General features: G+C 43.3%; 1 protein-coding gene across 1 annotated transcript in view; it reads right to left on the bottom strand.

Annotated features, from left to right (window-relative positions):
• Nucleotides 1-1,122: 1,122 nt before the first annotated feature.
• Nucleotides 1,123-12,054, bottom strand: part of LOC311138487 (macrophage-stimulating protein receptor-like) — a 32,650-nt gene continuing 21,718 nt past the window's right edge. The window contains exons 10-21 of the mRNA XM_084173182.1: nt 11,920-12,019; nt 11,570-11,788; nt 11,146-11,292; nt 10,684-10,840; nt 10,175-10,273; nt 9,878-10,078; nt 9,558-9,644; nt 9,245-9,426; nt 8,963-9,072; nt 6,547-6,712; nt 6,335-6,471; nt 1,123-6,110 (exon numbers count right to left, since the gene is read on the bottom strand). Coding sequence (XP_084029308.1) covers nt 5,876-6,110; nt 6,335-6,471; nt 6,547-6,712; nt 8,963-9,072; nt 9,245-9,426; nt 9,558-9,644; nt 9,878-10,078; nt 10,175-10,273; nt 10,684-10,840; nt 11,146-11,292; nt 11,570-11,788; nt 11,920-12,019 — 1,840 coding nt within the window. The 3' untranslated portion in view covers nt 1,123-5,875. The remainder of the gene's footprint in view (nt 6,111-6,334; nt 6,472-6,546; nt 6,713-8,962; nt 9,073-9,244; nt 9,427-9,557; nt 9,645-9,877; nt 10,079-10,174; nt 10,274-10,683; nt 10,841-11,145; nt 11,293-11,569; nt 11,789-11,919; nt 12,020-12,054) is intronic.

The following is a 12,054-nucleotide window of genomic DNA, read 5'->3' as shown; positions in this document are numbered from 1 at the left end:
TAACCCCCTGTATATATAGCCTCCCTACTGTTATTTTATTTTACTTCTGCTCTTTTTTTCTCAACACTTTTTTGTTGTTGTTTTATTTTACTTTTTTTATTAAAAATAAATGCACTGTTGGTTAAGGGCTGTAAGTAAGCATTTCACTGTAATGTCTGCACAATAAAATTTGATTTGATTTGATTTACAATGCTATTTCTCTGTGGACAAATTAACAACAGACTTTCAGCATGCTTATAGAGAAGGGCACTCAACATATACTGCACTGATATAAATTACTGATGATTGGTTGAAATAAATTGATAAGAAGATTATGGGAGCTGTACTGTTAGATTTCAGTCTAGCCTTTGATATTATTGACCATAACCTGTTGTTGAGAAAACGAATGTCTTATGGCTTTTCAACCTCTGCCATATCATGGATTCAGAGCTATCTATTTAATAGAACTCAGGGGGTTTTCTTTAATGGAAGCTTCTCTAATGTCAAACATGTAAAGTGTGGTGTACCGCAGGGCAGCTCTCTAAGCCCTCTACTCTTTTCTATTGTTACCAACGACCTGCCACTGACATTAAACAAAGCATGTGTGTCCATGTATGCTGATGATTCAACCATATACGCATCAGCAACCACAGCTAATGAAGTCACTGAAACCCTTTACAAAGAGTTGCAGTCTGTTTTGGAATGGGTGGCCAGTAATAAACTGGTCATGAATATCTCTAAAACTAAGAGCATTGTATTTAGTACAAATCATTCCCTATGTTCTAGACCTCAGCTGAATCTGGTAATGAATGGTGTGGCTGTTGAGAAAGATGAGGAGCCTAAATTACTTGGTGTTACCTTAGATCGTAAACTGTCATGGTCAAAACATATAGATTCAATGGTTGTAAACATGGGGAGAGGTCTGTCCGTAATAAAGAGATGCTCTGCTTTTTTGACACCACGCTCCACAAAGGCAGAAATGCAGGCTCTAGTTTGATCTTATCTTGATAACTGTCCAGTCATATGGTCATGTGCTGCAAAGAAAGACCTAGTAAAGCTGTAGAGTGAGGGAAAAAAATATTTGATCCCCTGCTGATTTTGTACGTTTGCCCACTGACAAAGAAATGATCAGTCTATAATTTGAATGGTAGGTTTATTTGAACAGTGAGAGACAGAATAACAACAAAAGAATCCAGAAAAACGCATGTCAAAAATGTTATAAAGTGATTTGCATTTTAATTAGGGAAATAAGTATTTGACCCCTCTGCAAAACATGACTTAGTACTTGGTGGCAAAACCCTTGTTGGCAATCACAGAGGTCAGACGTTTCATGTAGTTGGCCACCAGGTTTGCACACATCTCAGGAGGGATTTTGTCCCACTCCTCTTTGCAGATCTTCTCCAAGTCATTAAGGTTTCGAGCCTGACGTTTGGCAACTCGAACCTGACGTAAAGCAACACCTCACGCCCCAGGCCTCTCCCCCATGTGACCTACTTGTGTGTAGGCACTGACACGTATGTGTAACTGATAGATGCACACACACACAACATGTTATTGTTTTTAAATGTATGTAAATTCTATTTTGACTGTAATGTCTTTTTCGTTATATATCAGACCCCAGTAAGACTAGCTGTCGCCCATTGGCATCGGCTAATGAGGATCCTAACAAATCAAATCAAAAATCAAAGTTTGTACATCAGTCATTATAGCATTAGTAGCATTTCTCTGATCGCCATTCCAGATTGAATTACAAAACACTTGTCTCAAGGACCATGTAGCCGCAGAATAGCATGATTCAGAACTGCAGTCTACAACACTGTGGAACATTATGTGGAACTGTTTACATAAAAGCCTCTTCATACCAAGGTTAACCTATTGTTGCATTCTGTCATAATAGGACATTGTAATATAGTGTACAGTGCAGGTCGTCAACCTTTTCGAAGACCACTGAGGAAGCTTTCAAGAGTGCCCAATTGAAAAGGTTAACATAAAACATAAACACTCTCACACATGTGCGTGCACACACACAAACTCACACACACACACACAGCACATTGAGAGGCTGCTGTTTACAATAGCTCCACAGTGTGATGGTGTTTATGACAGGTAAACGTATCATCATCATCTCTGCAGTGAGAGTATCTCCAGCTCTGCTCAGTGGGAGGCTCAGAGGAGAGAGATCCTACAAGTCTGTGGAATACTTCAAACCCTTCAGTATAAGCAATAACCCAAAACCCATCTCTCATGAACACCTGTATTCATGGATACTGTACAGAAACCACTCATCTGAGATTGGCTGTGTTAAATCTAATGTTTTACTTTCTTCATGTTGATACAAACGCACAGACTGATTGATGTCACTAAAACAATCCACAAGACGAGCACAGTTGGAGGTGATTACACATCTAGTGACTGAAATAAACAAGAGAACAGAGGCTATTGGGAGTCCTGAGATTTCAGCACAGACAACGGTCTGCCAGCGCCAATCATAACCATTTCCTTACGCAGACAAAATAAGCACCCCTCTTATCTCCTTTCAGCATTGTAGTGTGAAACATAGATTGTCGTAACAAAGGTCTGGTGTGTACCTTGGTCTGATGAGGTGCAGAATACTGCAGCAAATGGACTAGTGACAAAGGTTTTTACTGACCTCTAGTGATGGATTCAAAGAGTAACAAGCAGTATGAAATGAGTGGCATACTTCAGCTCAGAGTTAAAAGGGCAATCTGCAGTTCAAACAACAACAAAGCTGGGCACCCCCTCCTTGTTTTGGTAAACAGCTGAGGGATGGGGCTGGAGAATTTTAACCACTCTCAAATTCATACAGAGCTATGAATACAAGGACTGACCATCCATGATATCAAAAGTATCGTTTTAACCATGTTTTGAGGCTATACAGTGTTTGTTTAAAATTACATTGTTTACAATGGAGTAAAACAAGCTTATATTTTGGGTTCTGATGGGGAGCGGCAGTTGAACTAAACTCATGAGGCATTTCTAAGTTATATTTTTGAAGAATCAATGGGTATATACAGCATAATTCATTTAGAAGTTCAAAAATTGATGTAGCATCCCAGACTGCCCCTTTAATAAAAGGCAGGTTTATTTCTCAAACTGGACAAATGTATATGTTGACTCCCTGAGTATCAATTAGTATTCCTATTATTATTTTCTCTGAAGAGGAAGGGCAATTTAAAGTTTACCCCTTCACGAGGATGGCTAACTGCCTCTCAGAAGCGTGTCCTTGTGAATCTCAAGAGCTGAGTTGACAGGCAGCCCAATTCAGATTTTTCCCCCACTAATTAGTCTTTTGACAATCACATAAGATCTTTTCACATCAGATATTTTCCAGATCTGATTGGCCAAAAGACCAATTAGTTAGTGAAAAAATATCAGAATTGGGCTGCCTGTGTAAATGCAGCAAAGTTGACCAGTTTAGTTAGTGGACACATTTCATACCATAAATCAAATGATCATCAACACAAATGACCATCTCTAATGCTGTGTTTACACATGCAGCACAATTCTGATCTTTAGCCCATTATTGTCAAAAGATCTGATTGGTCAAAAGACCAATAGTGGCAAAAAGATCAGTGTGTAAACGCAGCCATAGACATATCATTGGATGCCAGCAAAGAAGTGAGCAAATCTGACTGAAAAAATTGAAATCCATCCTATTAAACATACACTGCTCAAAAAAAAAAGGGAACACTTAAACAACACAATGTAACTCCAAGTCAATCACACTTCTGTGAAATCAAACTGTCCACTTAGGAAGCAACACTGATTGACAATACATTTCACATGCTGTTGTGCAAATGGAATAGAAAACAGGTAGAAATTATAGGCAATTAGCAAGACACCCCCAATAAAGGACTGGTTTTGCAGGTGGTGACCACAGACCACTTCTCAGTTCCTATGCTTCCTGGCTGATGTTTTGGTCACTTTTGAATGCTGGCGGTGCTTTCACTCTAGTGGTAGCATGAGACGGAGTCTACAACCCACAAAAGTGGCTCAGGTAGTGCAGCTCATCCAGGATGGCACATCAATGCGAGCTGTGGCAAGAAGGTTTGCTGTGTCTGTCAGCGTAGTGTCCAGAGCATGGAGGCGCTACCAGGAGACAGGCCAGTACATCAGGAGACGTGGAGGAGGCCGTAGGAGGGCAACAACCCAGCAGCAGGACTGCTACCTCCGCCTTTGTGCAAGGAGGAGCAGGAGGAGCACTGCCAGAGCCCTGCAAAATGACCTCCAGCAGGCCACAAATGTGCATGTGTCTGCTCAAACGGTCAGAAACAGACTCCATGAAGGTGGTATGAGGGCCCGACGTCCACAGTTGGGGGTTGTGCTTACAGCCCAACACCGTGCAGGACGTTTGGCATTTGCCAGAGAACACCAAGATTGGCAAATTCGCCACTGGTGCCCTGTGCTCTTCACAGATGAAAGCAGGTTCACACTGAGCACATGTGACAGACGTGACAGAGTCTGGAGACGCAATGAGAACGTTCTGCTGCCTGCAACATCCTCCAGCATGACCGGTTTGGCGGTGGGTCAGTCATGGTGTGGGGTGGCATTTCTTTGGGGGGCCGCACAGCCCTCCATGTGCTCGCCAGAGGTAGCCTGACTGCCATTAGGTACCGAGATGAGATCCTCAGACCCCTTGTGAGACCATATGCTGGTGCGGTTGGCCCTGGATTCCTCCTAATGCAAGACAATGCTAGACCTCATGTGGCTGGAGTGTGTCAGCAGTTCCTGCAAGAGGAAGGCATTGATGCTATAGACTGGCCCGCCCGTTCCCCAGACCTGAATCCAATTGAGCACATCTGGGACATCATGTCTCGCTCCATCCACCAACGCCACGTTGCACCACAGACTGTCCAGGAGTTGGCGGATGCTTTAGTCCAGGTCTGGGAGGAGATCCCTCAGGAGACCATCCGCCACCTCATCAGGAGCATGCCCAGGCGTTGTAGGGAGGTCATACAGGCACGTGGAGGCCACACACACTACTGAGCCTCATTTTGACTTGTTTTAAGGACATTACATCAAAGTTGGATCAGCCTGTAGTGTGGTTTTCCACTTTAATTTTGAGGGTGACTCCAAATCCAGACCTCCATGGGTTGATGAATTTGATTTCCATTGATAATTTTTGTGTGATTTTGTTGTCAGCACATTCAACTATGTAAAGAAAAAAGTATTTAATAAGATTATTTCATTCATTCAGATCTAGGATGTGTTATTTTAGTGTTCCCTTTATTTTTTTGAGCAGTGTATTAATGTCAAGCTCAAATCATAGTCATTAATTAGCATAACATATCCACATTTCAGACATTTACATTCATTTGTTCATATTTAAAGCTGTGATTCAGACATAGAGAGGGCTCACTTGGTGTCCCATAAATACCATTTCTCCACCTGAAAACCTACCATAAAAAAAATAAAAGCATTTAAAGTAAACAAAAATATGATATAGTCATAATTTGTGTACTCACAAGGTGGGGGAAACGCCATTGAAATTCTGTGTCAATGCTCACACAAGTGGACAAATTTCACAAGGTCTCCTTAGTCAATAGTCAATGTTCTATTCCTTCACAATCCAATCTGGAGTAACTGAAGTGCAAGATTATTTCTGCATACTGCATCGTGGATGGGAATCTTTCTGCATACTGCATCGTGGATGGGATTCTTTCTGCATACTGCATCGTGGATGGGAATCTTTCTGCATACTGCATCGTGGATAGGAAAAGGAGAAGCCATCCATCTTTGGTAAATGGTCATGCCCCCATCCGTGCCCTCTGACCTCTTTCTACTGTCCCTGTCCTGGTCTGGTCCAGTCAGTTCTGGTCCAGTCAGTTCTGGTCTGGTCCAGTCAGTTCTGTTGACCCCTGAGGTGCCGTGGTCCTCAGCTGGACACAACGCTGTCTGACTCTGATCCAAACGAGGCTTCAGCCTCGTCAGCGGAGGCGGTCAGGGCGGGGTAGGGCCGTGGCTGGTCCAGGTTGACGTAGGTCACCTTAAGACTGATGTAGTGCTCTCCCTCAAGGTAGGACAGGATCTCCAGCACCTCCTGGTCCAGCGTGTGGAAGTCAGGCCTGAGCTCCGGCTCTGGGTCCCAGCACTCCAGCATGACTGAGTACCTGTAGAGAAACAACAGCCGCCATCAACAACCAAGACAGAGTAGCTGTAAAGCAATGGCAACCGCCATCAACAACCAAGACAGAGTAGCTGTAAAGCAATGGCAACCGCCATCAACAACCAATTGTTCCTAGAAAAACAACAACTGCCATCAACAACCAAGCTCATCAGAGAGAATTCTTTCCAATTCTTAGATTACGTAGAAAATGAGACCAGAACCACTTACAGGGCGTCAGGGCAGAACTGTGGCTGGGGCAGCCTGCGCCCCTTCAACAGGAAGTGTGTGATGTCATAGGGGTCCACATCAGGATAGGGGCTAGCTCCTCTGGTCAACAGCTCCCACATCAGGACCCCAAATGACCACTGTGAAGACAAGGGATAAAGAGTCAAGACAGATCAAGTATACAGAGTATGTTAACTAAGGCCATGTCCACTGACCACGTCTGACTTAGTGGTGAACTTCTGTGTCTGCAGGCTCTCTATGGCCATCCACTTGACTGGAAGCTTGGCCTTCTTGTGGTCCTGGATGCTGTAGTACTCCTTGTCAAACACATCTCTGGCCATGCCGAAGTCTGCTACCTTCACCGTGAACGTTTCATCAAGCCTAAAGAGACAATAGATAATAGATGATAATAGACAGATATTTAAGATGGTACAGCTAGGTCCTGGATTGAGAAATAGTATTTACATTAGTTTCAAGTTTTAATGTCACATGCACTAGTACAGTGAAATGCCTTTCTTGCAAGATCCAAACCCAACAACACAATAGTCAATAACAATGTAACACTAAAAATAAGGTAGAACAAAAACACACATAAATAAAAAGAAGAACAGGAGAAAGTAAGTAAGCATAATATATAGAGGATCAGTCAGTTCCAGTACCATATTTACAATGTGCAGGGATACTGGCTCGATAGAGGTACAGTGGGGAGAACAAGTATTTGATACACTGCCGATTTTGCAGGTTATCCTACTTACAAAGCATATAGAGGTCTGTAATTTTTATCATAGGTACACTTCAACTGTGAGAGACGGAATCTTAAACAAAAATCCAGAAAATCACATTGTATGATTTTTAAGTAATTCATTTGTATTTTATTGCATGACGTAAGTATTTGATCACCTACCAACCAGTATGAATTCCGGCTCTCACAGACCTGTTAGTTTTTCTTTAAGAAGCCCTCCTGTTCTCCACTCATTATCTGTATTAACTGCACCTGTTTGAACTCGTTACCTGTATAAAAGACACCTGTCCACACACTCAATCCGACAGACTCCAACCTCTCCACAATGGCCAAGACCAGAGAGCTGTTTAGGACATCAGGGATACAATTGTAGACCTGCACAAGGCTGGGATGGGCTACAGGACAATAGGCAAGCAGCTTGGTGAGAAGGCAACAACTGTTGGTGCAATTATTAGAAAATGGAAGAAGTTCAAGATGACGGTCAATCACCCTCGGTCTGGGGCTCCATGCAAGATCTCACCTCGTGGGGCATCAATGGTCATGAGGAAGGTGAGGGATCAGCCCAGAACTACACGGCAGGACCTGGTCAATGACCTGAAGAGAGCTGGGACCACAGTCTCAAAGAAAACCATTAGTAACACACTACGCCGTCATGGATTAAAATCCTGCAGCGCACGCAAGGTCCCCCTGCTCAAGCCAGCGCATGTCCAGGCCCGTCTGAAGTTTGCCAATGACCATCTGGATGATCCAGAGGAGGAATGGGAGAAGGTCATGTGGTCTGATGAGACAAAAATAGAGCTTTTTGGTCTAAACTCCACTCGCCATGTTTGGAGGAAGAAGAAGGATGAGTACAACCCCAAGAACACCATCCCAACCGTGAAGCATGGAGGTGGAAACATCATTCTTTGGGGATGCTTTTCTGCAAAGGGGACAGGACAACTGTACCGTATTGAGGGGAGGATGGATGGGGCCATGTTTCGCAAGATCTTGGCCAACAACCTCCTCCCCTCAGTAAGAGCATTGAAGATGGGTCGTGGCTGGGTCTTCCAGCATGACAACGACCTGAAACACACAGCCAGGGCAACTAAGGTGTGGCTCCGTAAGAAGCATCCTGGAGGTCTGGAGGTCCTGGAGTGGCCTAGCCAGTCTCCAGACCTGAACCCAATTGAAAATCTTTGGAGGGAGCTGGAAGTCTGTGTTACCCAGCGACAGCCCCGAAACCTGAAGGATCTGGAGAAGGTCTGTATGGAGGAGTGGGCCAAAATCCCTGCTGCAGTGTGTACAAACCTGGTCAAGACCTACAGGAAACGTATGATCTCTGTAATTGCAAACAAAGGTTTCTGTACCAAATATTAAGTTCTTATTTTCTGATGTATCAAATACTTATGTCATGCAATAAAATGCAAATTAATTACTTAAATATCATACAATGTGATTTTCTGGATTAGATTCTGTCTCTCACAGTTGAAGTGTACCTATGATCAAAATTACAGACCTCTACATGCTTTGTAAGTAGGAAAACCTGCAAAATCGGCAGTGTATCAAATACTTGTTCTCCCCACTGTAGATACTGTATGTATAGGGGTAAGGTGACTAGGCATCAGGATATATGATAAACAGAGTAGCAGCAGCGTATATGATGATTGTACGTGAGTGGGTGTGTTTAGAGTCAGTATAAATGTATGTGCATATTATGATGGAGTGAGAGTGTTTCATTTTTTCTTTTCTTTTTTTTTGTAGGGGGTAGATCAGCTTTAATATTGCCGATAGATTATAACTTCCATCAATGTAATTGTCTGCATCACTTCCAATCCCCTGATGGAGTGAGTGTTTGTGTGTGTGTGTTGGAGTGTCCAAAGGTATGAGTGACAGGCCTGCCCTGGACTTACATGCAGTTCCGAGCTGCCAGGTCTCTGTGTACAAACTTCTTCTGGGCCAGGTACTCCATCCCTTTGGCAACTTGCAGCCCAAAGCCAATCAGGTCTTTCACCGTTGGGTTCTGGAGGAGAAGAGAAAGAGTAGAACAGAGGAGTTGTTGGTGAGATATCATTAATAAAACCTAAGCACTTGCAGTAATCTTCACTACACCAGTGAAAAAGGTTAGGTATCAGTTAAATCTGGTGATTCTTTCCATTTACTTTGACAAAGAAAGGCCCTATAGTTTGACTTACCCTCCTTTCGCAGCGTATAAAGTGGCGCAGGTCTCCATGTTTCATATAGGGCAGCACCACCAGGGGGAGCCCATCCTGAGGCAGAAGAATGCCCAACAGGGACAAAACGTTGGTGTGGTGGAACTCCTTCATCAGGATGCCCTCTCTCAGGAACTGCTCCACCTCCTCCAGGGCTGTGATCCCTGAGAGCGAGAGAGAGCACGAGAGAGCATTGTTCTACATGAAACTAGCAGGATATACACACAGCAAATGACTAGCATAGTTGTTTATGGCAAGAGGGCTCAGCCAAACAGAATTTAAATAATCCACTTACTGTTCAATGATTTAACAGCACAGTGGATTAACTGTTCTTGGTTCTTGCTGTCTGTTAGGTAGCCGTGGTACACAGTGCCAAAATGACCTGAATAACAACAAAATGACATCAGTGTTTTTGGGGATATTGCTCTAGTCTAGTTACATATTTTAAATGAAAAAAGAATGAACATGTGATTGAGTGGAAATAGAAATGGCTGGATACTATTGAATTGAAGATGACTACCAGAAGCATGTTTCTTCTCTCAGTGTCTGAGGAGGTCCCGATCTGTTTGGCGTTACAATGACCATAGGACAGATCTGGGACCGCTCTATCCATACCTTTACCAATGATCTGGTTGCGGTGAACGTTGACCGTGTCGGCTGGGATCAGGACGTCTCTGACCTCCTCCAGGAGCTCAGGTCTCAGGGTGTCCAATGAGATCAGAGGCACGGCCGAGGGGTCAAAGGCGGCAGTGTAGACCAGGCCATGGAAGGCTATCCCTCCTGAGCCTGTCGTCTGGCTCGGCTGGTTGGACAGGTCTGGAGTACAGAGGAAACAGCAAGAAAAACCATTGATTGAATGAATGAATAACAAGATTGATGAATCATAATAAGTTATCACATCAAGGGTCTCACCTCGTCTATAGTCACCTGTGGGGGATAGGTCAGGGTTGTTGTCTATTCTGCTGCGGACGGACATCCTTGCTAAACGAAACTCTACGTTGGCTGAAATTTCTAAATCAACACAATTAATGCATTGTCATATACATACTTAAATCAAAGCAAAAATGTCTTAAAATGCACACATTCTGGATTACATACTACAAGAGTACAGATGTAGGATCTTAATTTGAGCCATTTGCAGCAACAGGAAATGTATATTATTATGTGGATTATAATTAATGGATTTATTTTTATAGGTTGAATTTAAAAATGGAAATTACAAACTTCAGAAGTCTGTTTAAACCTCAAATACACTACAAGTTTAACATGTCCTGCATTGCAGGAAAGTTCTCCTGCAACAGGGTTATCAAATTAATCTCCTACAACTGTAATGGTAGGTGAAAGTGAATCTCATGGTAATCCCATGGTAATCCCATGGTAATCCCATGGTAGCGAATCCCACGGACAGTAATGGTTCTCACTTTTCTTTTTTCTCATCACATGTTTCATGGCGATGAACGCCAGGGAAGCGCCAAAGCACAACGCAGCAAAGATCCCCATCACCACACCCACTGTGTTGACGGTGTTGCTGATGAAGACCACAGTGCCCACCTCATAGGCACGCCCATTCACAGACACCTGGGACAGAAACCAGGATATCACTCAGACTTTAGGATCGTTTTTATATTACTTTACTTTAGGATCAGTTTACTCATGGATTGATGGCTTGCTTTTAAGGTTAGGGTCAATTCCATTTCAATTCAGTCAATGTAAACTGAAATTCTAATTCCAATTAATTTAAATGGAATTGACCCAAAACCTGTTTTCTTTATGACAACTGTTACTAATGGCCCAGTTCGGTTTACTATAGAACAGGCATGATAATGGTTAACTAAGGGTTAAGTTCAATTAGGTTAACCATTACAGTAAGTAGAGTAGCTCACCCTGACAGGTGACCCTTCACTGGGGATGATGAGATCCTTGGGGATCCTGCAGGTCAGTTCGTTGTCCAGTACCTGGACGCCACAGTCCACACCTCCGATGGTCATTGTAATCTCCATACAGGGACTCACCATGCTCAGCTTGTTGTGCTGCAGAACATGGCAGAGCAAGACTCATTGTGGTACTTATTGGAGCCTTGGTATTATTTACTTGTAATGACGTTATTTCAACCAATCAGCTTTGCCCGCTGGGACCTAAGATACGAAGAAATCAACTACTTGTACAACAGTCATGGTCGGATTTACACATTAATCAATTGTTCAATGTAGAGTTACTAGAGTTACTGTACTGGTTGAAAACCATGGTGATTGATTGACTGTCTACCTAGCTGGTTGATGATGCCTGTGTGTATAATTGTGAACGTACATGCAGTGAAACCTCAGTTTGTCCAGGGCTCAGGCTCAGTATGTTGCCTTCGTACTCAAAGGGGGTGATGCTGGCGTCTGGTTGGTAGTCGAAGTGCTTCACCAGGAGTTTGTTGGCCCCGTCCATGTTGATAGTGATGATGCCCTTGTCTGTCTCATTACTGGGGAAAACAGGGGCGAAGCACTCCATACGTGTGGGGGTTGCTGTGCCGTTGCAGACCTGGGTTACATTCAAGACATCAAATAATGTCAATAACAGTATTCTGGGGGTAATTTACTGACATTTCATAGATGTTATCCCAATGTTAGGTTTATGAGGCCCGGGGTTGTTAATCCTAGAGGATAACTTACACGCTGCAGAAGATTCTGGGAGGGGTTGTGGGATTTGTAGAGGATCACAGTGTTGTACGCAGAGTCCAGATTGTCGCCTTTGATTATGATTTTGGATCCACTTAATCACAAGATTCAACAAATAAAAACAAACAA

The sequence above is a fragment of the Coregonus lavaretus genome (genome assembly GCF_964263955.1).
Source record: "Coregonus lavaretus genome assembly, chromosome: 12".
In the NCBI taxonomy this organism is placed as follows: Eukaryota; Metazoa; Chordata; class Actinopteri; order Salmoniformes; family Salmonidae; genus Coregonus; species Coregonus lavaretus.
Note: the sequence above shows the minus strand (reverse complement) of the source record. Positions and strands in the feature narration are given on the sequence as shown.